This window comes from Mchenga conophoros, linkage group LG1 (genome assembly GCF_057382185.1).
Source record: "Mchenga conophoros isolate Kocher_MC1m ecotype Shallow Benthic linkage group LG1, M_conophoros_male_GT1.1, whole genome shotgun sequence".
Taxonomy (NCBI): domain Eukaryota; kingdom Metazoa; phylum Chordata; class Actinopteri; order Cichliformes; family Cichlidae; genus Mchenga; species Mchenga conophoros.
In genome coordinates this window covers 1,818,935-1,843,369 of record NC_140526.1, presented here as the reverse complement: position 1 = coordinate 1,843,369, position 24,435 = coordinate 1,818,935, and the positions used below count along the sequence as shown (strand labels likewise).

Genomic DNA, 24,435 nt, shown 5'->3' with positions numbered 1-24,435 from the left:
TGTGCCGTTATGAAAACAACGACCTGATCAACATGAGGAACAAACAGGAATCAAAGAACAGAAACCAGCAGCGCTGCAAATTCTACAAAACGTTTATTAAAAAGCGAGACAGACTGTAGGAACACGGTAACGAGGGGTCGTTAGTCAAACAAGAAGCTCTCCAAAGCTGTGACGCCTCTTTGTTCAGTCTCACCTGCAGAGGTAGATTCTGACATTACCTGAGAGTCAGAAAGAAGAAACGTGCCGCAACCTTGGTCCCCAGCGTCACCACCTCCATCCTCCATGTACAGTCTTTTAAAGAGGTCACAGGTGAAATCATGTCGAACACAATCCGTTACCTGACAGGTCCAAACACTGATCATGTGACTTTATCTGGCCCCTTCATTATGCGTGTGTGGGGGGGAACAAGTTCAATAAAAACAGAACCGGTGAATCTGACGGGTCCAAACGCTCCTTCAAACTTTCAGCGTTGCTGTTCTCGCAGCTGTTTCAATAAAGTTTAACGTTCTCGATAAAAGGTCGTGCTGAGGTTTTGTGGTGGGCGGAGACAGACGCCATCACCTGACAGGAAAAAGATGAAAACGGATCAAACTGCCTCAGTCATTTGGGCGCTGCTGTGTGGTTTGAATTACAGATGTGCAGCAGGAGAACAGCGCAGAAAGCAGCTGGAGCGTTTTTTAAACGACGGCACATCAAAAAAGCCTCATCCGACGCCGGAGACGCTCTGAAACACGGTCGACACGTCGGCGGGACCATCGAGGGTGACCCCGAGTTAAAGTGGACCTGCTTCTGCTCACTTCCTGTCGTGTATTTCCTGTTCCTGCGTTGTGTCCTTCATGTTAAAGCTCAGCTGCTCTAAACAGTCTGTTTTTTCTACTCTTGAATCTGGATGATGTCACAGAGAGGTGGTGCCCTGTTTTTCAAGAAGCAGCCAATCAGAATGCTGTCTTAAAGTGGGAGGAGCTAAACCAGCCTATTTCAGCAGCAGTGAGGCCAGGTATGATATACAGAAGGATTATTTTGAATCATGCAAAGCTGGTCTGGTACAGTCCAAGAATAGAAACAAAATAGATCCACTTTAACGACCTGGTCAAAGAAAACTGATAAATGATGAAAAGGTGAAGAGAGATGAATGTTTGAGACAATTTCTTGCTTGATGACTTAATCCCCACAGAATGACCCGGAGCGGGATTTGACCCCTGCTCAGACCCAGGTGTTCCTAATAATATGCATCACTGACAGAAACCAACATTTCTTTTTTTTATTCAGATTCATTAAAAAAAGAAAAATCACATTCAGCTTTTCTTCCAGTATAAAGATCACAGAGCCCATCATCATTTCCAAACATAATTTACATGAAATCACTTTTCAGAGGACGAAGGCCTTCGACTCTTCCTCACACGTGCACGCTCCTCAACACAAAACACATGCATGATCCCCAGAAACGTGTTGAACGGCTTCAAAGGAGAAGAAATGACACTGGTTGACCACAGGGGGGCAGCAAACAACGCCCAAAACTCATGGTTTGTATTTGTTTTTTTAAACACTTGACAGAGGCTGTCGTCATGCCGACTCGGTGCCTATCAGCAGGTTCAAAAGCGATCCCGCTGCGTCCCGATGGCAGCCGCGTGACATTAACGACGTGACGTTAAACTACAGTCACTTCCTGTTATCACCAGTTTTGTTAATGAAAACCAAAAAACATTTGTGTGATCAGACCGAAGCTCCTACATTTCAATAAAGTTCAAATTGAATCATTTTGATTATTTTTCTAAACATTCGTTTAAACGTGATCAGAGCTGCACCGTGGATCAGTGTCGCTGACTGTCCTCTGAAAGTTTCCTCTCACCTGAACGTGCAGCAGGTGGAGCTGCATCATGGTGGAGGAGACATCCACAGACTCATTCATCATTAATAAAATTTAAGACTGACTGAAATCGCGGCTGCAGCAGACAGACTCAATCTGCTGGAAACACTTAGAACCAACTACACTGCGAGGTTCTGCCATTTCCCGCCCCTGTGGTCGGTCAGATGACCTCTGACCCCAGTCCCGTTTCCTCAGACACTCGACAGCGTGTCCGACTCAAATCAAAGTCATACTCAGGCGTGTGAGGAGAGAAATCGAAGGCCCGCCTGGAGGTTCCCTATGAAAATAAAGATCGAGTAGAAACGGGGAGTATGAAGAAGTGCCGATCGTTACCGTGGGCCACGATTTAGAGAATCTGATACAATCATTTATCACACAAAGAGACACGGCTTCAGCTTCTGTGTAGAAATCTGAGGAGGTCTATGTTAAAAAAAAAAAAGAGCTCCATCTCCACTGAAGATGGTTTTCTGGCTAGTTGTGGAACTAGGCTGGAGCTGCGTGAAGCCCCTCCCACCACGCCCCCTCACCTCCACGCAGGCTGCGAGGTGAGCTCAGTCCTGCGGCGTGCTCGCCGTCTCTGCAGGCTCGCTGTCACCAGGAGACGCCATCGGGTCTGTTTCAGGTGGTCTGAGAGCTTCCTGAACGGCCGCCGTCTCCGGCCCGTCACCCTGCGCCGAATCCTCCGAATCCTCTCCATCCTCGGCCGAAGGCTCTCGCGGCTTGGCCTGAGGAGATGTGGCGCTCCCTTTGTCTCCCTGCTCCTGGAGGAGGCTGAGTCGGTTATTCAGGTCGTTCCTCTCCTTCTGCAGAGCTCTGCACAGCCTCTCCAGCAGCTCCAGCTTCCCCTGCAGAGCCTTGAAGTGACCGTCACGCAGCGTTTTCTGCAAAACAACAACATTCAGTCAGGTCCAGTTTCATGTAGGAGGAAGAATCAGATGGATGAAGCTCCTGTGACATCACCGCGTCGGGTCTCGACACTGGCATTCTGACCACCATCATGCTGGTTTTCAGAGGCCAGAGATCAGAGCCTGGTCAGAATCAGGGTGTTCAACTAAAGGATGTCCAATTACAGAAAGCTCCCCTAAACAAGAGAGCCAATATAATTCACTACGAGTAGCCAAACAGTTAGCAGAGTGTGTGTGGGATCAACAACTGACTTCAAGTAAAAAAAAGAAGGCCACGCCCCTAATAAAACAAACTTTAATCCAGGCGTGTTTTAGGAACGTCCTCCACCGTACAGGTGTAATAAAGGAGGAAATGATCCACAGAGACCAAACAGTTTGTGTCTCAGGCTGTAAACGTGCTTATTTCTGCTGGAAAGTTCTAACATGGGAGTCTATGGGGACTGACTCACTGCTGCCTCTGCTGGACATCAGAGGAACTGCAGCTTTTGGCACTTCAGCGTGGCTGCTTCTTTCAGCTCCCGAGTTCAGACGAGTGCACTCGAGCGTTGGACCTTTATGTTTTAAAGGCTGTGATGGTGCTGAACACTTGATCTGCGAGACACTAATCAGTCTGGCTCTCCTACGTCTGCTCCGGCATTTCTAAAGTGTGTGTCTGAAACATCTGAGGCCAAAAACGTGCCTCCATCTTCATTTTAGATCGACATCGGTCACTTTAAACGTTTCGAGGAAAACAAAACACAGCCCACGAAGAAGAATCACCTCCTCTGCCATCTGCAGCAGCGCCTGGTTATTACTCTCCCATTTGGTCCTCCACTGGGTCGTTTCCTTCTCCAGCTTCTTGATCTTCTTGGTCATCTGCAGGCACACAGAGTTTAGAAACACAGACAGGTGAGCAGGTAACCGCACGCTGACACGCAGGTGACTCACCTTCTCCATCTCTTGTCTGAAGGTGGTGAAGACCTCGTTGCTTTTAGCCAGGGTGCTCTGGAACTCCTCGAACTTGTCCATGTACAGAGAGAGCTGAGAGACGAGAGCAGTGAGTAATGGAGACGATCCAGCTGACCTGTGTGTGTGTGTGTGTGTGTGTGTGTGTGTGTGTGTGTGTGTGTGTGTGTGTGTGTGTGTGTGTGTGTGTGTGTGTGTGTGTGTGCGCGCGCGCGTGTACCTGCTGCTTCAGCTGGGTTTCCTGCTCCTTCATCAGCTCACACTTGCGTCTGGACTCGGTGGCGTCCTTCAGCAGCTGCAGCGGCACAGACACAGTCTCTCAGACACTTGAGCTCATTTACAGCTGCGATAAAAACCAGAACAAACTGAGATCCTCACAAAGTCTCTCTCACGCTGCTGCTTCTCCTCCACTTCCTTCATCATCTCGGTGATTCTCTGCAGCTTGGCGTCCATCAGCTGCTGCTGCAGCTCCTTGTGCTTGAACACTTTGTCGATGTGCTGCAGAGAAACAACAGAAATCTCGTTTGCAGCAGGAGCTGAGTGACTGTAAAGATTACTACAAAAGCAACGTTTTTCTTGCTGCTCTAATCCCAGCCAAGCTTCTCAGGTCCTGGTTATGTTTCTCCTCGGTGTGCAGGACGCTGTCACAGCGAGTGACCTGAATGTGCCGAGGCGATGAAACCTTCAGTGTTGTCTCACTGCGACATGACTGAAGAGTAGATTTAAGACCGTAATTGTCTGTAAGACCTTTAAATGTGTATCTAAGACGTCTTAAAGGACCTTCGTGGAGGCAACGTATTTTCCATCTTTGGGAGATGAAGCGACTGCCTTGTTTTTAAGTTTAAAACATCTTCCACAATCAATTTATTTGACCATGTGTGTTGTGGCCAGAGTCTGGAGCTGGCGATGAGGGTCCTGGAGGGTTACTCCAACCAGAACCTGCAGCATGAGCAGAACCAGGATCACCTGCTGCAGACGTCAGTGTGCAGACAGAGTGTCACAACCAGGCCGAGTCTGTTGTGACACCCAGAATGCATTTCTGCCTTTTTAATGGCAGCATTAATCCTCTTCATAACAACCAGCGCTGACTTCATGAGCAGAAACAGACTGTTCTGATTGGACGGCAGGCGGGACCTAAACTCACTTCCTCTCGGAGCTCGTACTGCTCGATGAGCTTCTTGAGCTTCTCGGCCAGCTCCATGTTCTCCTGCCTCAGCTTGGTGTTGTGGGCGCTGTGCTGCTCCATCTGCACCTCGATGTCGCTCAGGGTCATCTGGAAGTGCAGCATGGCCTCCTTCCGCTGCTCGTCGTACTCCCTGGACCGCTGGGCGTTCTCCTCCTGCGGGGTTGAGGGGAGGAGTGACACCTGCACAAATGTAAAATGGTCCTCATCAGGTGTTTGTGGCGGCTGAACTACCTTCAGGGTCTTGTTGTGTCTCTGCAGCTCCCGGCAGAGACTCTCCAGCTTGCTGCGGGCCAGGATGGCCTTGCTGTGCTCCCCCTGCAGGTGCACCTTCTCCTTCACGATTTGAGACTGCTTCTTCTGCAGGGCCTTCAGCTGCTTCTGCATGCAGCGGCTCTCCTCCAGCTGAAAGACAGCAACAACAGAACAAACTGGGTCATTTTTATGTTTATGGAAACAAACAGGAAGCTGACGGCAGCGTGGTGTGTGTGGAGGCTTAGAAGAAACATGTAGCACCAAGAAGCCTGATCTGAAAGGGGACATCTCTAAGCCGTTCAAGTGTCACCAGTCGTATCCGAGTCAGTCAAACCAGGCTTCATGCCAGAATCTGACAACCTCCTCGTACTTTCTTCTTCTTTATGTCCAAGTCTGTGAGAGCTTCCTGAGGTCTAAGGTCACCTTTGTGTGAGATGGTGACGTGAAATCTGAAGCGTGAAACATCTCCATACTTTTTCCAGATGCCCAGCTTGTTGGATTCATTTACTTCTGTGGCTCCAAAAATACAAACTGAAGCTTTGTGATTATTTTCAAACATTACTGTTGTTCACACTGAGCTTCTGCTGATTATTATTCTGTGGGTGTCCACTGATCCACCCACAGAGCTCTGCAGAAATCCAACCAAACTACCACGATCGCTGCTGTCAGAGCGGGAAATGATCGGCCGCGACCACGACTCACGGAGGAGCTGAGAGCGTGTTCACCGTGTCGCTAAATCTGAATCAATCTGCTGCCTGTGATGTCTCTGAAACGGAGCGACTGAGCACGTGCTCCAGATCACACTGAGAAACCCAGACCAACACCACATGGTGACAGAGTGCTTCCTGTCACCTGCTCCCAGGTGTCGGGAGTATCTGCTCAGTGTCGGTGTGTCGGATTTGCGGCTCACCAGGTCGGCGTATTTCTTGCACAGAGCGGCCAGCTTCTCTTCGGGAGTGGCGAGAGCGTTCAGCGCCTGCATCAGAAGAACCACCTCCTTCCCTGAAACCACACGGAAGATCAAAACTGAACAAACCGGACCAACGAGGAAGAAACTGACATCGGGTGACACAAGAATAGAAAAGCTTTAACACAAAAATGTCCTGTTTGGTAAAACTTCCACTTCTCTGGTCTAAACAAAGAGCAGTCTAATCACAGCTGAATGATTCTGATTCAAGTCTAAATATGTGTCACAGTATCTGTGTGAGTGCTGTCAGACACGTGAAGCTTCACATGCTCCGTGTTGGTTTTATTCAGTTTTAAATTTTGTATGTAAATATTTAAATGTGATTCCTGAGGTGAGAGACGCATCCCGGCTGTTCAGTGCTTCTACAGTTCTGCTCGTACCAAAAGCTTTGTCCTCTCTGTTCTTCGCATCTCCACCGGCATCGAGCTCCGCCTCCACCAGGTCGCTGGGACTGTCCTCTCGGCCTGGAGTCTCCCCCCTCTCCTCATTGGTGCAGGAGAGCCCCAAACCAAACTCAGACACCTCCTCCTAACAAAAGTCACATCCATCTATTAGACAGTTATCCTTTAAACAAGTTCTCTCACAGATCTCGCTCTGTGCAGACTCCGCCCCTCTGTGCTGGACTGCAGCTGGTGGTAATCTTTGTTCTGGTCTGAACTCAGAATCTGCAGCAGGTGGAGAACAAGGACTACCAGCTGCAGGACAACGCGGAGGAGATGAATTTCGTCCGCTGAGTGTAGAATCAGCTGATTATACTGTCACCAAGAACACGTGGGATTATTTATCTGACAGCCCAACTCTGAGGGAAACACAGAAACCTCCCACAGGTCACTGAACAGACATGAACAAGCAGCAGCACAAACGACGAGCCGTCCACACTCACCTGAGACGGGCTGTCCAGGTCGGGCGGGGAATCGTTGCCACCTACGATTCGTCTCGTCCCCACATCGAGCTCGCAAACTCCCGAAGTCTCCATCAGCGTCGGTCACGAGCTGAAGGTCAGAGCAAACACGAGATTACCACATGATGGAAGTCAAAGCACGGAGAAATAAAATCAATTATCTGACCCTCAAATCTGCAGTTGGGTTTACTGAAGAGGTCAGAGTGGTGGGTGGACACAGTGGAGTTGTTCTCATGTCTCTAATTCTGGCCAAGTCTGACATGTATTTCCATTCAGGTCTGCTTCAGATTAGGAAATATAGTTTCATCTTATTCACAATATCAAACAGGTGAGAAAGATTTCACACTGACGAAGAATAAACACTAAATCCACGTCGACATCACTCCAAATATTGTGAAAAACTCTGGGCGGTGAGCGTCGCCTTCCTGCTGACAACGACTGACAGTGACCTCAAACCCCTCTTCACCTGCCTCAGGTGTACAACAGCAGGTTGTGATTTATTCTCAGACAGGGTTGATCCTCTCCGACTGTGTGATTAAACCCACTGCTGTTGTTCCACGCGGGTAAATGCACATCACTTACCACACACTGTTTAAGCATCAACTGGTGTTCCAGGTGTTTATGGACCTCTGTTGGTGCTCTGTCCTAAATCCTTCTCCTCATTCAAAGTGTTGTTATAACAGAGACCAGCCACAGCTGCTGTCAATGTCAACAATACAACTTTACAATAAGTCTTTCTCGTGGAATAAACCCTAACTGCGTGAAATAAGCTCAGACTTTCAGCTCGGCCGCAGCCTGATGGCTTGAACGGGATGAAGAGGATGAGGAGCTCGTGCTTCTCCACAAAGACAGCAGGACTGTGTTCACAGTGAAACACGCGTGTGCAGCAGCAGCAGGCTGACCCTGTACGCACGATGGTAACAGTGTGAGTTCAGTGCACACACGCGCTGAATAAAACTTACACTCAGGCCTACAAACAGACCAGTTCGTTAGCATCTTTCCACTAATAGTAGCAGCTGATAGTTTAGACGCCCTGAAAACGTTCGGTGGAATACTTTAAGAAGCTTAAAAATCTCTAAAATGGACTTTATAACGTGTTTCAGCGGCGCAAACTCACTGAAGTTTACCCCGGGCTAGCAGGCTAGCCTAACCAGCTAACTGCTTTACAGCAGAAATGAGCAGTTAGCTTCCGACTGCCCGAGTCACAGAGTGCGAGCTGACCGCGTGAATGTGCAGGTGAACCTGTGAGCCTGTGTGTGACACCTTCAGCCTCTCTCCTACCATCAGAGCGGACTTTCCTGCGCAAACATGCTGCAGCCACTCAGCTAGAGCTGAAACACTGGCAGCTACAGCGTTAGCTGTTCTGCTAAAGCCGACGATAAGAAACTTTGAGAGTCCCGCTAAAGAACCACAGAGCATCACCTCACCAGCCTACCTGCCGGGTTTGATGTCCGGTGTGTGGGGATAGCTCCCGTTTCTCTCCGCTCGGTTAACGTGTTTACAGTAAACACTGTAAGCTAACCAACTTCACCAAAGTCTAGAAAACAAGACATTAACGGGTTAATTCAAGTATAACACTACAGCCGGATTAAAGGAGGCACCCTTGGGCATTAAGAACCACCTAAAAAGATTTATTATCAGCTGCATGTCGGTCCGGATCAGCACGGTAACCGTAACCCGGACCGAATTTAAGGCGAGTCTTGTGTGACGTCCATCGGCGCGGACGGCATCCTGCTCAGGCTAGCTGCTCTGCTAAACTAGCATCTGATTCTGTCTTCCTGTGAATAAGTGTATCCCTCACGTGTCAGGTGTCACCTTTTGGATTAAAGAGCGCAAGTGACAAACTAACACCGCGCGGAAATGTAACGCGCCTTTGGAAATTAAAGCCAACATTAGTTTACTTCTGTTAGCACGGCTAACCTGAGCTAGCAGCCAGACTGTAGCTAACCCTACCTGCTAACAGCACTGTACAAACTTTACTTCGCCAAATACCATTTTTTTTCCCGGTTCTCGTCAAAGCTTCGCATTCAAGCTAATAACCATACCCCACCTAATCAGTTTGAATCCGCCCGGAGCGTTAACAGTTGGGCAGCCGTCGCTTAAACACCTGGAGCGGTTACCTGTGTGTCCTCACCGGAGATGAAAGCAGGAGTCAAGCTGCCATCAACCGACGAGCGCAACATCCGGTGATCTATTTTTCAAAATAAAATCTCCTCAAGTTTAAAAAAGAAGCCATTGCCTCTATGGGGAAACTCGTCCTTTTTCATCAGATCTGAGATGTGTCACTGTGGCATAACAGAAACTGTGTAACTGACCGTGGAGTGGGAAAACTTGATTTAGAATTACTTCAGGGTCCTTGTGCTTGTGAGACTGGTGATAGCGCACATCTCTCAAGTTTTCTGTTACGCCCCTAGTCTAGGCGTGTAGAGACGCACATAAGGTTGGAGGAGAGAGAGGCAAGTACCCGCCCTGGTTCCCAAGCCAAACACCCGAAACCAGCTATGAGTAAAAAATGTGATTTCAGGGAAGCATAGCTCCAGGGTGAACCCAGGCCAAAATAATAAACAAAACCAACTAAGTCCCGCCAGAGGAAACTAACTAAACCCTAAGAAAGAAACATCACAAATTTTGTAATTTTTAAATTATAAATAACAATATTTCCAAGTAGTCATCATCTGCCAGTCTATACGTTTTTTCTGGGGGTCTTGTTCTCATGTGGTTTTACAGTTTTTGAAATATGTGCATAAAAGGCAACTCTCTAATTTGAATGTGGCGTCCACCGCTCCTATTTCCGGTGTTAATCTGAGCAGCTTGATGAATCTAAAGTCGAAACGAAAAGCAAAAAAGCCCCGAGAGATTTTTGTTTTTCAGGGAGGGAGGAAGATGAAACTTAGCTTCTTTACAAAGATCCGTACAGCCAAATAACATAACGGACCTCTCTTCTTGTTTATTAAAAAAACAATCTTTATGTTGGAGTTTTTCACTGACGTTAACTTATTTTTATATTTATAACAACAACAACAATACAAAAATATTATACTAATATTATACTATATATATATATATATATATATATTAATGTATATTAATATTATACAATATTATATATATATATATATATATATATTAATGTATATTAATATTATACAATATTATATATTAATATATATAATATTGTATAATATTATATATTAATATATATATATATATATATATATTAATGTATATTAATATTATACAATATTATACTAATAATACTAATAGCGATGATGATATATAAGAATGTCCCATTTAGGAGCTGCTGTGTTAAAGTGAGTGAGTCCAGAATGAGCTCAGGACATCGAGAGTTTGGTTCAGAGAAAAGGAGTTAGTGGCATGAGAACCCTGACTGAGCATGCGCAGAAGAAGTTTCACGTGTGTAGTTTGTTTCTGATTGACCTTATCACTGTTTCACTGAGTTGGAGGAATGCTGGGGGGCGCTATTAGTCCCCCCCCACCCAAAGGTTAAACCAGCTGTTTACGTAGCGGACTCTGAAACAGTTGATGTGCTCGCCACCAGAGGGCGCAAACCGCGGTCTGTTTACTCCTCATAGTTCACACAGTCTCATGACACTTATTTAGGCTGATTAAGTAAAACATCCTTTTAGTCCAGGGCGGCTTTCAGGAGATAAGTTCCTGTTTTGTGCCCTTTATCTGCGGCTCTGTCAGTGAAACAGACTCAATGAGTGAAAATGTGAAAGGACGCGCAGACACCACTAAATCCTGCCCTCTGAATCCTCACCCTCAGAGTCCTCAGACAGTTTACAGCCAGTTACTCAGGCAGTGATTTCAGGTTAGATTCCAGCAGTAGTGACAGTCTGTGTTTAGCTCCTGGACTTCAAACCCAGCTGAAGGAGGAGGTCTGTTGTGGTGACACCTCCTCCTCCTTCGTCTCCATGGTTATATCTGGTGCCTGAATTCACAGAGCAGAGGAGACACAGACCATCAGATCAGTCAGAGCTGAACACATAATTCATGATCATAATGTGGACATGCACCAAAACACACCATAACTGTCAGCTTCTAACGGTTTGTTTTTTTTCTACTCTTTGCTCTATGTCATGTCACAGAGAGACGATATCCTGATACGGTGATGTGACACACTCAGATGCTCTGCATGGAGTGGAAGCAGTAGAGGTGAATCAGCAGGTGATGACTCCTGGTGTCCAGTTAGAATGAGACCATGAGACAGACCCGGGACAGGTTGGAGGGAAGATGTGCTTCAGCCGGAGGAGGTGCTGTCCACAGGACCGCAGTGGACCGAGTAGATGCTGGAAAATGGATGAGAAAAAGCGAGAGTAATATTAGTATGCATTTGTATTGTTTCAGTCGTTTTAGTGCAAAGACAAATGCATCTGACTCTAAATAAAATCTACATAAGATCACACTGTTGGTCTCAGTTACATATTAACTGAGATCAACAAAAATCAGTAGCGACCCTCAGATACAGCATCCTGCTGTGTTTGTGTTCCTCCTGATTACAGCTCATAATTCCACTAATTATAAGCTTTTCTGAGTGTTTCCCGAGCTTTCTGATCTTCCTCTGCTTTGTTGTGCAGCTCTCAGTGAACTGAGCTCCTCTGCTTTCAACCAGGGGAGCGTTCAGCTCAGACAGCCAATGAGCTAACGGCTCGAAGCTGGGCGCCTGACCCGATTGGCTCAGCGCTGTGCATTGTTGTCATCCCGACGGGCGATTGGCCGGCCGATGAAGCCCCGCCCCTTTTCTGCCCTCGCTGCTTTCCATCCAGAGCGGAGAAGAAAAACGGGAGAAGAGACGGAAAGCTGCTCGGGGCTTCGGCTGGAGTCAAAGCGGCACCGCGGAGCTGCTTCAGCGGGATTTAGAGACTGGTTCCGCGGGAATAACGGCGACGCTCACCGGCTCACCTTCACGGTACGTCCTCCCGCTCCGCTGCTCTTCCTCGGGCTGAGTTTGAGTGCCAGCCGCTGCTGGTGTCAGATATCAGGGAAGCTGCTCCTCCCGTCTGCTTCCACCGTGGAGCCACTTTCAGGGTGTTGATGTGCAGATACGAGCGCTGTGCACACACTTTGTTCTCTGCGAGACCAGAGATCCTCACGTCTCCAGCCTGTCTCCTCTGGGTGTGAGTCCTGCACGGCACGGGCTGCAGGGTGGTGACCCCTGGACCCCGCAGGGCACAGCTGGGTTTTCTGGAGGTTCACTGTGACCCTGACCGAGCTCTGCAGAAATTAAAAAGGGTGTCCACGAGTGAGGGCTTTACTCCGAGCTGCAGGGGTGGTCTTAGCGGAAAACCCCAGGAGCTGGGACACGAGTGTAAACCCGAGGATCAGTGCACCACCTGTGAGGTTCAATATGTTTATGAAAAGACTGTTCAGGTGTAGTTTGGGATCAGCTTCAGGTCAGACACATGCCTGCACATTCATGTCACAGAGTTATTTCCGGTCATGTGTCTGCTGCTGCTTCATTTTCATGTTAAACAGTAACGTAAAAATCCCTGAGCCCAAAGCTCAGGCTGCTCCAAACACTCTGTCTGTCACACTTTTTTCTACTCCTGGATCTGTGTGATGTCACAGAGAGTGGATAGAAGCTCCACCCACCTGCTGTTTAGTGGTTGTGTTAAAGTGGGAGGAGCTAAAGCAGTGATGGAAGGGTTAGACTGTGCAACTTAAAATGTAACGATTGCTTATCATACTAGCTGTATTATTGAATCATAACACGTGTGTTTACCTGAGAGCCAGAAACCTGTAAAATTATACCTGTGATTAATCAAACTTCAGTGTCTGTTTGCATTAAACCATTACAGTTACGTTCAATGTTACAGCCCTCTGGTAAAACCCAGACTCGCTCACTGCTTAGTTCAGTTCAAGCCAAGATGGCAGAAGGATGGACTTTTGTTTACAGGGTCTATGTGAAGAATTAAAACTCAAAGTTTCAGTAGGTGTAGGTGTATCTGTGTGTCACCTGGTCCACCTGTGGCTTCAGCTCTCCATCCTCAGGATGATTGGTGGTCTCCCTTTTGAGACGAGCTGTACTGAACATTCGAGCAGCTTTTATTTATCTTTGGGTCTCTCTTTAGAAATCAATTATTCAGACCAGCGTACTGTTGCTGTCCTCGTCTGTCTGTGACGGCGTTCAGGTATTGAGGGCTGTCATTGAAGCGGAACCTCGCCGGTGACCGATCCCTGCTCGTGCTTGTGATGTGATGACAGCTGATTGTAGCTGTTAACAGGTTCTCTGGATGTTCACAGTTCTTCTTGGAAGTAATGAGTCAGTGCAAAGCCGTAAAGCTGTGGGAGGTGTAAAAGCTGGCGTCGGCTGCGTTACTATGTGTGACCGAGTTGGACTGCTGGGGTGACTTTTTTAGAAAAAATGAGCCTCACCCAGACAGGAAGCCAACACACTCAGATGCCTCAGGAGGGGATTATTGTTATTAGTTTGTACTGTCTGATGACGTGTGCAGCACTTAATCTGGCTGGATTCTGCTCTGAAGGAGGATCACAGATGGAGATGCAGGTTATTTGAAAGAGAATATTAGATGTGAGGGTGTGAAGCATCATGGGATGTCCCTGCCATTCTCGCCCCGAGTGTCATCAGGAGGCGTTTGGAGGTTGCACACAGCAGACGGCGCCATCTGTTCGGCTGCTTCCACCCTCTGTGTTTCCACCTCAGGTGTCGCCTCAGAAGTACTCCTGCGTCTCCGACCTTCCATCCTCCCTTTCAGGCGCTTCGGCTTGTCTCCGGCTCCGGACATAGACTCTGATCCATCCGTCTGTCTCTCCCGTAAACACTGTCTCAGAGATCAGACACAGTGTCTGAACCAGCAGCACATGGCCCTTGTTCTTCCCTTTTGCCTTTTTGTTTCCATGACAACCACACACAGAAATCACCCCTCAGATTGCTCTGTCAGTGTGTGTGTGTGTGTGTGTGTGTGTGTGTCTGTCTGTGTGTGTGCGTGTGTGTGTGTCTGTGTGTGTGCGTGTGTGTGTGTCTGTCTGTGTGTGTGTGTGTTTGTGTGTGTGTGTGTGTGTGTCTGTCTGTGTGTGTGTGTGTTTGTGTGTGTGTGTGTGTGTGTGTGTCTGTCTGTGTGTTTGTGTGTGTGTGTGTGTGTGTGTCTGTCTGTGTGTGTGTGTGTTTGTGTGTGTGTGTGTGTGTGTGTCTGTCTGTGCGTGTGTGTGTTTGGGGGGTAAACAGTGCAGAGCTTCATGTGGAATCTGGCCTGGTTGTTTCTCTCCAGTGTGGCCTCGCTCCATCCTGCGGACCTTTTGTTTGTCCGTCTTCCTGTGTGGAATGTCAACATCCTCTCATTTGTCGCTCCACCCGCCGCCCGTCAGGCCGAACCAGAGGAGCCAAGCTCCGTCTGCTCCAGCGCACCTCCGCCTGCTCGCTCGTCTTCTTCCTCTGTGAGATAACGGCTCAGCTGGCAGCTCCGTGCTAATAACGCTGCTGTTTGCTCTCGTCGGTTTGTGTGCCGGCCCCCGGCGTGCCTTCTCCCTCTGAACGCATTCCAGCCTCCTCACACTGTTTACTCTCCTCTCTGCGCCTCCTCCTGACCGCTGCCTTCTTTCTTTTTCCTTTTCTAAACTCGCTCACTTCATTCTGCCCTTTCCGTCATTATTTTATCATCAGTCTGCTCTGTTCCTTCATATTTCCTCCCTCTTTGCGACTGTTCCTCTCCTACAACTTATTGTAGTTTCACAACAAGCCTGGTTCATTTGATTTGCACAGCGTGTCACCAGTGAAGGTTTAAAGTGAACATACAAATGATATCAAGGACAGAGAGGAAAGGAAACACATTTGGAAAGAAGACGTGCATCAGCTCTGTGTGCTCCATTAGAGCGGACTAAAGCCGGACGTCATTTACTGATTCATTATTAAATAAGAGTTTAATGGCAGATTAAAGAGCGACGTCTGTAAAGTTTGCCCTGCTCCAAAGTTTTGGGGCATAAACAGCAAAAAGCTGCATCCTAATGCTCTGTGAGGACGTCGGCCTGGCAGTGGGGGAGGATCTGAGTGGGAGCTGGGACGGAGCGCGTCGGCCTGACTGAGACTTCAAGGCTTTAAATAACACAGAAGCTTTTCATGATTCAGCGAACCGCGCATGTGTCACTTCCTGCTGCATGCTGCATGATTGCTGACCACTCACCGATGTGTTTTTGGATATAAAGTGATTCCCAGTAAAGCTCCAGTTTCTGATTTTTAGCACCAATAGTTTCCAGGTGTGCGGCTCCAAACAGCTGCTTCTTTACGAGCCCGAGCTGTGGCACAGGTTCCTTTTTCTGCAGGAGAAGTTAAATATGATTCTGCACTGCAAAGACACAAGTAGCAACAAACTGTTCATGTCAACGACAGCTTCTGCATGAAGCTTTAACTTTATCAAGCTGGCCTGTGATTGGTCTGACAGTGACGTAGCTGGTTCTGAGCCGAAGACATGAACAAGTTTCTCAGACTCAGGGCGAGTCGGAAACTGAGCTGCTGGTGGTTCAGTCCCGGGACAGGTCATCACTCCTGCACCTCTCTGAGTGGAGATTATTACACGTGCACTGTTTTCACACGTGCACGACAGCTGTGAACATTTGTATCTGACAGAGCTGCGCGTGAGAGTCGTTCACGGCCAGCATTAACCCGACGTTTACCCTGCTGCAGGTCATTCAGTCCATTTTAAAGAAATAGCTGTATATAAAAGATGGCCGCTGTGACGCAGCTCTCAGAAGCAGACGCTGCATTTATCTTTCATGCTCTCAAGCTCCGTGCACCGTGGTGAAGTTTGAGTGCAGAAGAGACAGCGAAGAACCTTTAAATCCACACCCAGAGTTTCCTTCCTGCAGGGCGGCGGCGTCAGAACCACGAGCTCACCTCGACACGCCGTCAGCAGCGACGCATTAAGCGCTGTGCACGAAGGCTTATCAGACTCTGCACAGCAGCAGGGCAGAGCTGCTGTGCGGTTGTAGCTGTGTTTTATTCTTGGAGGGAGTGTTTCCATCAGTGTGTGTGTGTGTGTGTGTGTGTGTGTGTGTGTGTGTGTGTGTGTGTGTGTGTGTGTGTGTGTGTGTGTGTGTGTGTTTAGCTGTGTTTGTTTAGGACTCAGTAATTATGGCTGGCAGCAGAGCTTCAGCTCCAGCGGGAGGAGGAATGCCTTTGGTCTGCTTCTGTCACTGAAACTGACTCCAGAGGACTCAACCTGCATTTTGTGATTATATATCTGTGCGTGTGTTTGTTTTTGAACTGTTCACATCCCACAATCAGTCCACTCAGGGTGAGGCGCTCCGGGGCCTGAATGTAGGTCAGCGTAGTTTCATTTATGTGTGATGTTTTTGCCAAAGGAAGTGTTGACCTCTGAATTCTTCTCTTTGCTGGCTCATTACACACACACACACACACACACACACACACACACACACACACACACACACACACGCCTTCCTGTCTGGGTGGAACCTCAGCATGATGTCAGTGACCGCCTCTGGTGGCCTTTAGGTGATCTGTCTTCCAGATGTGCTGAGTTGAAGGAGGAGCACGTGCGGAGGTGGGTGGAGTCTGGGGACCCCTCCGATTCCTCCCGCTGACAGTCGGGGGTCACAATGATCCTGTTCATGTATATATGGTACTGTGCAAAAGTCTTGAGCCACGTGTCGTGTCTGTATATGTTGCAGGACAGTGGCACCAGCAGTCATGAAAACACATAAGACAGAAACAGTCTGTATGTTTGGTGTGAGCAGCTCTCTGCCAGCTCTGTGAGGATCTTCAGGAATAGCTTCCAGGCTTGATGAAGGACACTTCTATGACAAGATCTTCATCAGCACCGGCTCGCATGCACAGAGTCATAGATTCAACCGATGATGTGTTGGTGTGACAGCTGCTGGGAACAAAGAACCCAACACTGACTCATTTCATGAGCTCGGAGCCTTGTTATGCTTGCATGAGTCAAAGGTCAGAGTTCAGAGGTTAAACAAAACATTCCTGAGTTTGAACACGTTGTGCCTGTCGTGTGTAGCTCCAGCAGAACGTTCTCAGAGGTAATAAAGCGTCTCCTTATAAATCCCGGCTCATGAGGTGCAAACACGGCGAGTTCGTCCGACGCTTCCCGGTGCTTGCTGGTGAAGGTTCGCGTGGTGGATCTGTGGCGTTAAACACTCGAGTGGCTGCGATTGGGCAGTTTTACCGTTAGTTTCACGGCCGTCGACTCGTACAGAAACGTTCTGCAGCCTGTGCTGCGTTTATATGAATTTATTTCTGGACCATTTATTGGATCCGCTCGCCGTCAGCAGCCGGCTCTCAGCCAGATCATAATATTTGGCGCCGGCACGGCTGATCCTGCTGTTAAAACCAAGCCTATAAAACCGCCTGCTCCCTTTCTGCAGTATCCATACGTGTTTAATGTGTACGTGAAGAGGTTTGTTTCAGACTTTTCCCTTTAATCTTACAGTAAAGGGCAGCAGCTGCTGTCTCTGTGTTACTGTAGGGTCTTTGCTCTGTGAAGCTCCTTGTGTGGTGTTGTGAACATCGTGATTCAGGTTCCTCTGAGCTCCATCCAGCATCCAGCTCGCTGTTTCAAAGGTCTCCCCATCACAGCTTTGCCTGTTGTTGGGTTTACAGTGCAGGTGTCTGTACTCTGCATGATGTCACAGAGGCGTCGCTGCCAGGATGCTGTTGTACGATCAGAGCGTGAAGGCGACGCCGCTGATTTACCTGTCGGTCTGTGTTCCCACCCTCAGCTGACTGTGAGCTGTGGGACTTAAAGGGGGTTGCGTGTACTGGTCCAGCTGGTTTTCAGGCTCCGTTTTCAGAACAGTGTTCGTGTCCGGGCTGTGGAAAAGTAACCTTGGTGTTATCTCGCCGCTCCAGCTGATGTCTCAGGCCGTCAGACGCAGTCATGAGTTTCAGCATCGACTGAAATTAAGCCGAAGCTCTTTGATTTATTCAAACCTGTGTGTGTGTGTGTGTGTGTGTGTGTGTGTGTGTGTGTGTGTGCGGTCACACACAGATTTGCTCAGCTTTGCTTCCTCTGCTGCTGCTCGCGCAGCTCCAGCTCATGCTTGCAGAGTATCTGCCTCAGAAATCACACACAGTCTTATCAGCTTCTACTTGAACATGTTTCCATCCTTATCTGAGTCTGTGTGGCTTTCATGCGCCAACAACCACACTCTTTACACCTGTCTGGCCTTTATCCACGTACCTGTCTGGATTTTAAGGACATGCTCTGGGATCCTGGATTAACAGTGTGATGTGTCTGCTCAGGATTTTACCTGCACTAGCATATCTTTCTCACCACTTTTATGACCTGCTGTTTGAGAAGATTAGCGCAGGACTAGACTGTAACGATGCGATGGCGACTGACCTGATGAATTATTAACTTTCTGCTGCAGCTTTTAAATGAGCCTGATAATAATCTGTGATTTATTTCACTGACTCTCGCACAAAGTGTGTTTCTTTGCCCGGCAGCTTAGATCTACTCCAGGTTTCCCTGCGGTTGAATGAATTATAAATGTTCTTAGCTGAGCATTAGTGGATCTCTTCAGGCCTCTCCTGTCAACACCGAGCACATTCATTGTTTCGTTAACAGAGCGCTCATCATCTCCAAGTCGAGGGGTTCATCTTCCAAAATGTTATTCCTTGTTTGCAGAGTGGCCTCGTTATCCTCAGACTTTATCAATTGCCACCAGTGTATGGCATCTTTACCGGACAGTCTCGATCGTTGTGTCCTTGGGCGAGACACTTCACCCGTTGCCTACTGGTGGTGGTCAGAGGGCCCGGTGGCGCCAGTGTCCGGCAGCCTCGCCTCTGTCAGTGCGCCCCAGGGTGGCTGTGGCTACAATGTAGCTGCCATCACCAGTGTGTGGATGTGTGTGTGGATGGACGTGTAAAGTGCTTTACAAATACAGGCCCAAAATCTGGAAGAACAGTTTGCAGCTAAACATTTTCACCGATGACAGAGTTTGCTGTCGAGTACAACTCTTAGCTGCGGTGACTACAAGTCCATCCAGCCACCAACTCATCACTGCAGCGTTCCCGAACAGTCCTACAGACCTAATCTCTGCAGTGTGTCCTGGATCTGCTCCGGTGTCCCTTCATTGTAGGACACGTCCGAAACACCTCACCTGGGAGGTGACTAGGAGGCGTCTCTATCAGATCCTGGAGCCCTCCAGCTGACTTGTGTTGATATGGAGAAGTAGCGGCTGTACTCTGAGTCCCTCCAGAACGAGCGAGCTCTTCAACAAGCTGTCCACAGCCAGCGTGGTCACAGCTGAAGGCAGGAAACACAAGGTCTTCCTTATGAATGTTTCTGTCTCCTCGAGCTGAACTTTTCAGACAAATAAAGACCTTTGAGAAAAATCAAAGCATTTTAAGGTCTTAATCTGGGCTGAGATGAGTGGAAGGCTGTTGATGAGGAGATGGTCTCAGGAGTGGAGGAGAGACGGACAAAAAGGAGTTTATCTCTGCACAGCATAGCTACACTGGATAAGCAGCTGAACTCACCACCTCAGTGCTAACTGAGTGTAAAACACGAGCTCCTGAAATAGACGTGCACCTGAGGTACCGAAGCCACCGTGAGCATCGCTTTCTTCCACGTTGGAGATGAACCAATCAGAGAGAAGTCAGAGCAGCAACCAGCAGAGGCTCCTGTCATGATTTCACATGTTAAAATAAAAATGTGGAGCAAACGTTAGTCGGCTGATGCCTGAAAGCACAAACCGAAGGATTTTCCTGTCAGAGCTAATATTCAGAGGACACGGCCTGGATGTTACCAGCGGTGTTTCCTGCGATGTGCAGGTCCTGCGACCTTTCTGCCTCACCCACTCGAACGCTTAATTAACCCTGAGGCAGAGTGTAATTCATGGCTCCTCAGAGGGCCTTTACCCACTCAGCGTGACAGCAGCGTTTACAGGCCTCTGTACACTCCTCATGGTTTTGTCTTTAGTTCCCTCCACACAGCGTGAACGTCTTCAGACTGACACCACGTCTGCTACCTTTGTATATCAATCCTCACGGGCAGAACACGTGACCTTTGGACTATAAATGAATGAGGCCACATTCATCTACAGTCACTGGACAGGTGAGGTCTCAGGATGGACTGGTAGTCTCCACAGCTGCCCAGTAAGACGGGACCAGCATGGAGCTGCGGTGTTCAGCATGTCCACTGTTATAACTTTATTAGAGTTTACCTCCATTCCACAGATGCTCGTAGCTGACATCCTCTCTTGATTTGTCCTCCTTACAGTTTCAAACCAAGGTGAAGCTGACTGTGCTCCCAAAAACCTGCTCATCTGTCTGTGGGTTTGTGTCCTTTATCAAACACTTTGGGGTCGTTTATGTCGACCCAGCCGGGCCGTACAGTTGATCATTTACAAAGAAATGTCTTCATTTCAGCAGGCATCAAATACGATTTCTCCCTCTGTGATCGGGCTGATCGTCTGATCCTGGATCAGTCTGAGGGACGCCCACTCGTGTCCTGCAGCGACCCCCGCTTGTATCTGCAAGTTTAACACTCGCTTTACCCACGAAGCCCGCATCCTGCAGTCGGCTTTACGGCGGCGTTACGTAGGGCTGTTCGATATAACGATATATATCGGATGACGATATAAAAACATCTGTCGTTTCATTTTACGCTGTCGTTTGTTTGGTGGTGTCGCAAAATAAACTGTTTACAGCAATATTTGTTCATGGTTCTGATGTCACTGTAGAGGCTGTATTCATTTCTTACAGCTCTCGCTTTCGCTTATATTTAATACAACCACACTACAGACGGACAAGCACCTGTTTTTATGCGTTGTCGTTAGCAACAACGACGGTAACACCTTCGCGTGTCCGCTTGTTTATTTTCCACATAAACCTTTCACAATAAAGCTCAAGATCCTGTTGAGACTTTTCAAAATAGTCACTTGGATGAGTGACGAAACGTTTCTCCCACAAAACGCGAAGAACAGAATCAACTTTTGGAGATTTACTTTCCGGGATGATTGAGATGCATCAAAATAAACTGAATCACGTGAAAGATTATTTACGGATGAGAAGTAAAAAAGAGCCGCCAGGTGCTAAAAAATAAACCTTAGACTCAAACGTTAGAACAGGCAACCCGCAGCACGCCGTGTAATAAATACAACTTACGTCTAAAAATGTATGTTTCATGCATCGGCTAAAACGCTCGACTCCGGGTGAAGGACGCGCAGCTGGAAACACTTCACACCAGTCGAGCTGCCCGAGATTCACAGAATTTACAGGAAATGTTACATTTTTGTGATTTATATCGTTATCGGGACGATAGAAGTCTTATATCGGGACATGAAGTTTTGGTCATATCGCACAGCCCTAGCGTTACGACCCCGCGTGCAGGTTTGTTATCAGACTGCGTCCCTGTTTGTGTTCACTTAAGCAGTTTGTGAGTTAATGAGAGTTAATGCTGAGCTGTTCTCTAAATGTTGGTTTAACGCTGGAGAGTTTGGAGCTCTAAACCGTCGGAGGAAGCAGGAGTGTTACGTAGACCTGTTGATGTGTCAGATCCACGCAGCGAGGGCTCTGACACATCAACAGGCAGCTTGGATGTCGAGCATTCTTCAGATTTTTACCCTTAAACGCAAACTTGGCTTCACTGCGTTTCGCTTTGTGTCTGAGTTTAGTTCCAGGTTTTTCCTGAACGTCCCTCTGAAGCCACGCCTCCACATGCTCACGTACAGCTAATAGGAAGCGTAGTAGCGAAGGACCTACCCGAGCTTTTCACAAAGAAAGTTCTCTTCTGTGTGTGAGAGGATGGTTTCCTGTCCGCAGGTCGGTGGAGTGCAGGACGGACCTGCTGGTATCCGTGTGTGTGTGTTGCAGTGTAAGCTCGTTGGGCTGATTTGCTCCCATTTAAAAGAGGCTTTGATCCCCTTTTGGGCGCGTTAACCCCTTCTCGCCTGCCGAGCTTCGTGTCGCACGGGCCGTGAACTCTGCCTCAGTGTGGGAAAAGATTAGAGGCAGACAAATTCCTGGTCATCTGAGGTGGTGCAGACGGTATTAGAGCGCGGCCGCAGCGCTGCGCCTCGACGCTGCGACTCCAGCCGCGCTTATCCCACCCACCCGCCGTCGCGTTGTTCGCCTGTAAAATCATTCTTCACCTTTGAAAAGCTTCTGTAAGTATTTTCAGGCCCAGAGGTGTTAAAAGGAGGATTTGCATTTTCCATTTTGGCAGATGTGGAGTGTAACCCACTCCTCCTCTTCCTTCTCCTGTCTTTTTATCTGCTTGGCCTCGGTATTGGCGATTTCATCATCTTCCTCGTGGATTAGGAAACTCCGGCTCCATCTATTTGCATAAATGTGCACGATATGCAAACGGCTCTCAGCTCTTTGGTGTGGGAGAAGCTTTGAAGCTGCTCAGCCCTGCAGCGGTGCACCTTGTTTTGGCTCCCTGGAGCCGCGGCATGCTCAGAATGCTTCAGTAACCTTACGTAATGAGGAGGAGGAGGATGAAGATGATAGTGAGGTGAAACAGGATGATCTACGAGTGTTTGTGGTGCATTTTATCATCTAAAAAGATGCTTTCAGCTGTGCTCCAGTGACACAGAGACTGATCCGTGCTCAGCCTGGTCGGCTACAGCTGCTGCCAGATCAGCAACATCATCTTCTTCCTGATTTAAGATGATATTTTGAAGCATTTTGAAGCATGCTCCCTCTGCCTCGTGTTCTCGGCAGCACTTTCAGTCATCTTTGGGTTACTGCAGTCAGACAGAGGACCTGGCAGCAGGTCAAAAAGCTGATATCAAAGCAATGCTGAAGCACCAGAAGCTCTAATCTGCACTCGAGACCGGCTCCAAAAGTTGGACGAGGACCAACAGAGCAGCCAAAAAAAAGGCTAACGTTGAAGCTAGTTCATGCATTTATTCCTTCCAGGCTGGACAACTGTAATTCATTATTATCAGGATGTCCTAAAAACTCCCTGAAAAGCCTTCAGTTTTGGCTTCCCTTCATTGGCTTCCTGTTAAACCCAGAATTCAAAATCCTGCTCCTCACATACAAGGTCTTAAATAATCAGGCCCCATCTTATCTTAATGACCTTGTAGTACCATATCACCCTACTGATGATCACCAGACTCTGAAAGGCCAGTAAAGCCTCTAAGATCTTCATGTTTAGTGTTTTATAAACGATTGAATGATTAAGTCTGTTAAATATGTCTCCAGGGTAACGTCCTGGACTGTTTCCAGCCTTTTACTTTATCAACGTTATTAATTGTTCAGCTGAGCTGAAGCGTGTCGGTACGAGCCTCCGATCGAGGTGAGGCTGACAGCACCGATGAATCCTGAAGCTCCTGAACTGTGAAGCAAGCAGAGTGAAAGTGTCTCCCTGTTGTTGTGCTTGCATCCATCACGCCGTCCTCCGTCGTCGGCTCGCCCCCTCCTGCTCCTCGCCGTCCTGCTGAATAAATGATGGGAATGTGATACGGCCGCAGCTCCGAGCTGGACATCGATCCCCGAGTTCAGGGACGCCGACTCTGGACTCTGTCCTTGACTTCGCTCGCTCCTGTTTGCTGATTTGAACTCTTTGTAGCGTCAGTGAGCCGAGCGTGTGTGTGTGTGTGTGTGTGTGTGTGTGTGTGTGTGTGTGTGTGTGTGTGTGTGTGTGTGTGTGTGTGAGTGAGAGAGTCATGCTTCAGGAATGTGCTGTATAATTTACTACAGTGGAAAGCTCTCCTTGCAGTGACACCTGGGGCCCTGTGGGACATGAAGTTCTGCTGTTTGATGGTTTAGCAAAGACGAGCAGAGGCGGGGCAACGTTTTTATCCAGGTCGTTTCTGTTTTTAACCCCTTCCACCCTCAAAGGTTCCTCTGGGTTTGGCCTTAAAGTTTAGCAGCTCTTACTAAAGACTTGTATTGTGCGTTGAGTCTTAAACACTGTTAACACCTTTTCCCAGTAAGAAATGTTCGACTGTAGTTTTGAATAAAAATATTTAAGCTTTTCTCAGTTTGAGCTGGTTTGATCTGCATCGTCATTCAGACCTCCTCAAGTAATAGACGCAGAACAACTCTGATTACGTGTCCTCGATTATTTCGGTTCATTAGTCTGTAAGGAAGCTCAGGGGGAAAGAAAAATGTCAAGTTTTAAATATTGTTCATTAAGATCTCGACATGAAAACATTTCTTCGACTTCCTGGATCCTTCCCGGATATTCAGTTAGTTTGGAAGTGTCCAGCAGGGCTGCGCTGTATCATGTCATCCATGATAACACGGGTATGAATTTTTATGAGATTAAAAACAACATCGCTGCTAGAGCAACGCCACGTTTAGGTTTCCAGGACACGTCTGAGAGCGAGAGCAGGAATCGGCCTCTGATGACGAGTCAGCATCCTCCAGGAAACTGCAGGAAACCACAAACCTGTTTCAGACCAGGCCAGGAGCAGCTGGTGATGTGTGAAGCAAAAGTAATCAGA

The 24,435-nt window shown here is 48.1% G+C and overlaps 2 protein-coding genes across 6 annotated transcripts in view; one reads left to right on the top strand and one right to left on the bottom strand.

Moving 5' to 3' along the window:
• Window positions 1-75: 75 nt before the first annotated feature.
• On the bottom strand, window positions 76-9,202 carry txlng (taxilin gamma). 5 transcript variants are annotated; one of them, XM_085273375.1, is made up of 12 exons: window positions 9,144-9,170; window positions 8,459-8,560; window positions 7,006-7,114; window positions 6,503-6,650; window positions 6,066-6,157; window positions 5,135-5,305; window positions 4,862-5,056; window positions 4,096-4,215; window positions 3,938-4,012; window positions 3,700-3,792; window positions 3,532-3,627; window positions 76-2,748 (listed from the first exon to the last, which is right to left on the bottom strand). In XM_085273375.1, exons 3-12 carry the CDS (start codon window positions 7,096-7,098, stop codon window positions 2,419-2,421), a joined length of 1,413 nt encoding a protein of 470 aa, XP_085129501.1. In that variant the 5' UTR covers window positions 7,099-7,114; window positions 8,459-8,560; window positions 9,144-9,170; the 3' UTR covers window positions 76-2,418. The 5 variants fall into 5 exon arrangements, with proteins under 5 accessions (XP_085129501.1, XP_085129333.1, XP_085129589.1 ...); XM_085273207.1 differs by having other exon boundaries at window positions 9,074-9,162; XM_085273463.1 differs by lacking the exon at window positions 9,144-9,170 and adding an exon at window positions 8,645-9,062.
• A 2,462-nt stretch (window positions 9,203-11,664) lies between these two features.
• Window positions 11,665-24,435, top strand: part of ccdc102a (coiled-coil domain containing 102A) — a 47,851-nt gene continuing 35,080 nt past the window's right edge. Inside the window, exon 1 of the mRNA XM_085273078.1 lies at window positions 11,665-11,953. Coding sequence (XP_085129204.1) covers window positions 11,768-11,953 — 186 coding nt within the window. The 5' untranslated portion in view covers window positions 11,665-11,767. The remainder of the gene's footprint in view (window positions 11,954-24,435) is intronic.

Coding starts and splice junctions, on each gene's coding strand:
- txlng (XM_085273547.1), bottom strand. CDS start 7,098: ATGGAGACTTCGGGAGTTTGCGAGCTCGATGTGGGGACGAGACGAATC. Junction 5,306..6,065: donor GCAAGAAATACGCCGACCTG/GTGAGCCGCAAA, acceptor GCTGTCTTTCAG/CTGGAGGAGAGCCGCTGCAT. Junction 2,749..3,531: donor TGCTGCAGATGGCAGAGGAG/GTGATTCTTCTT, acceptor GTTGTTTTGCAG/AAAACGCTGCGTGACGGTCA.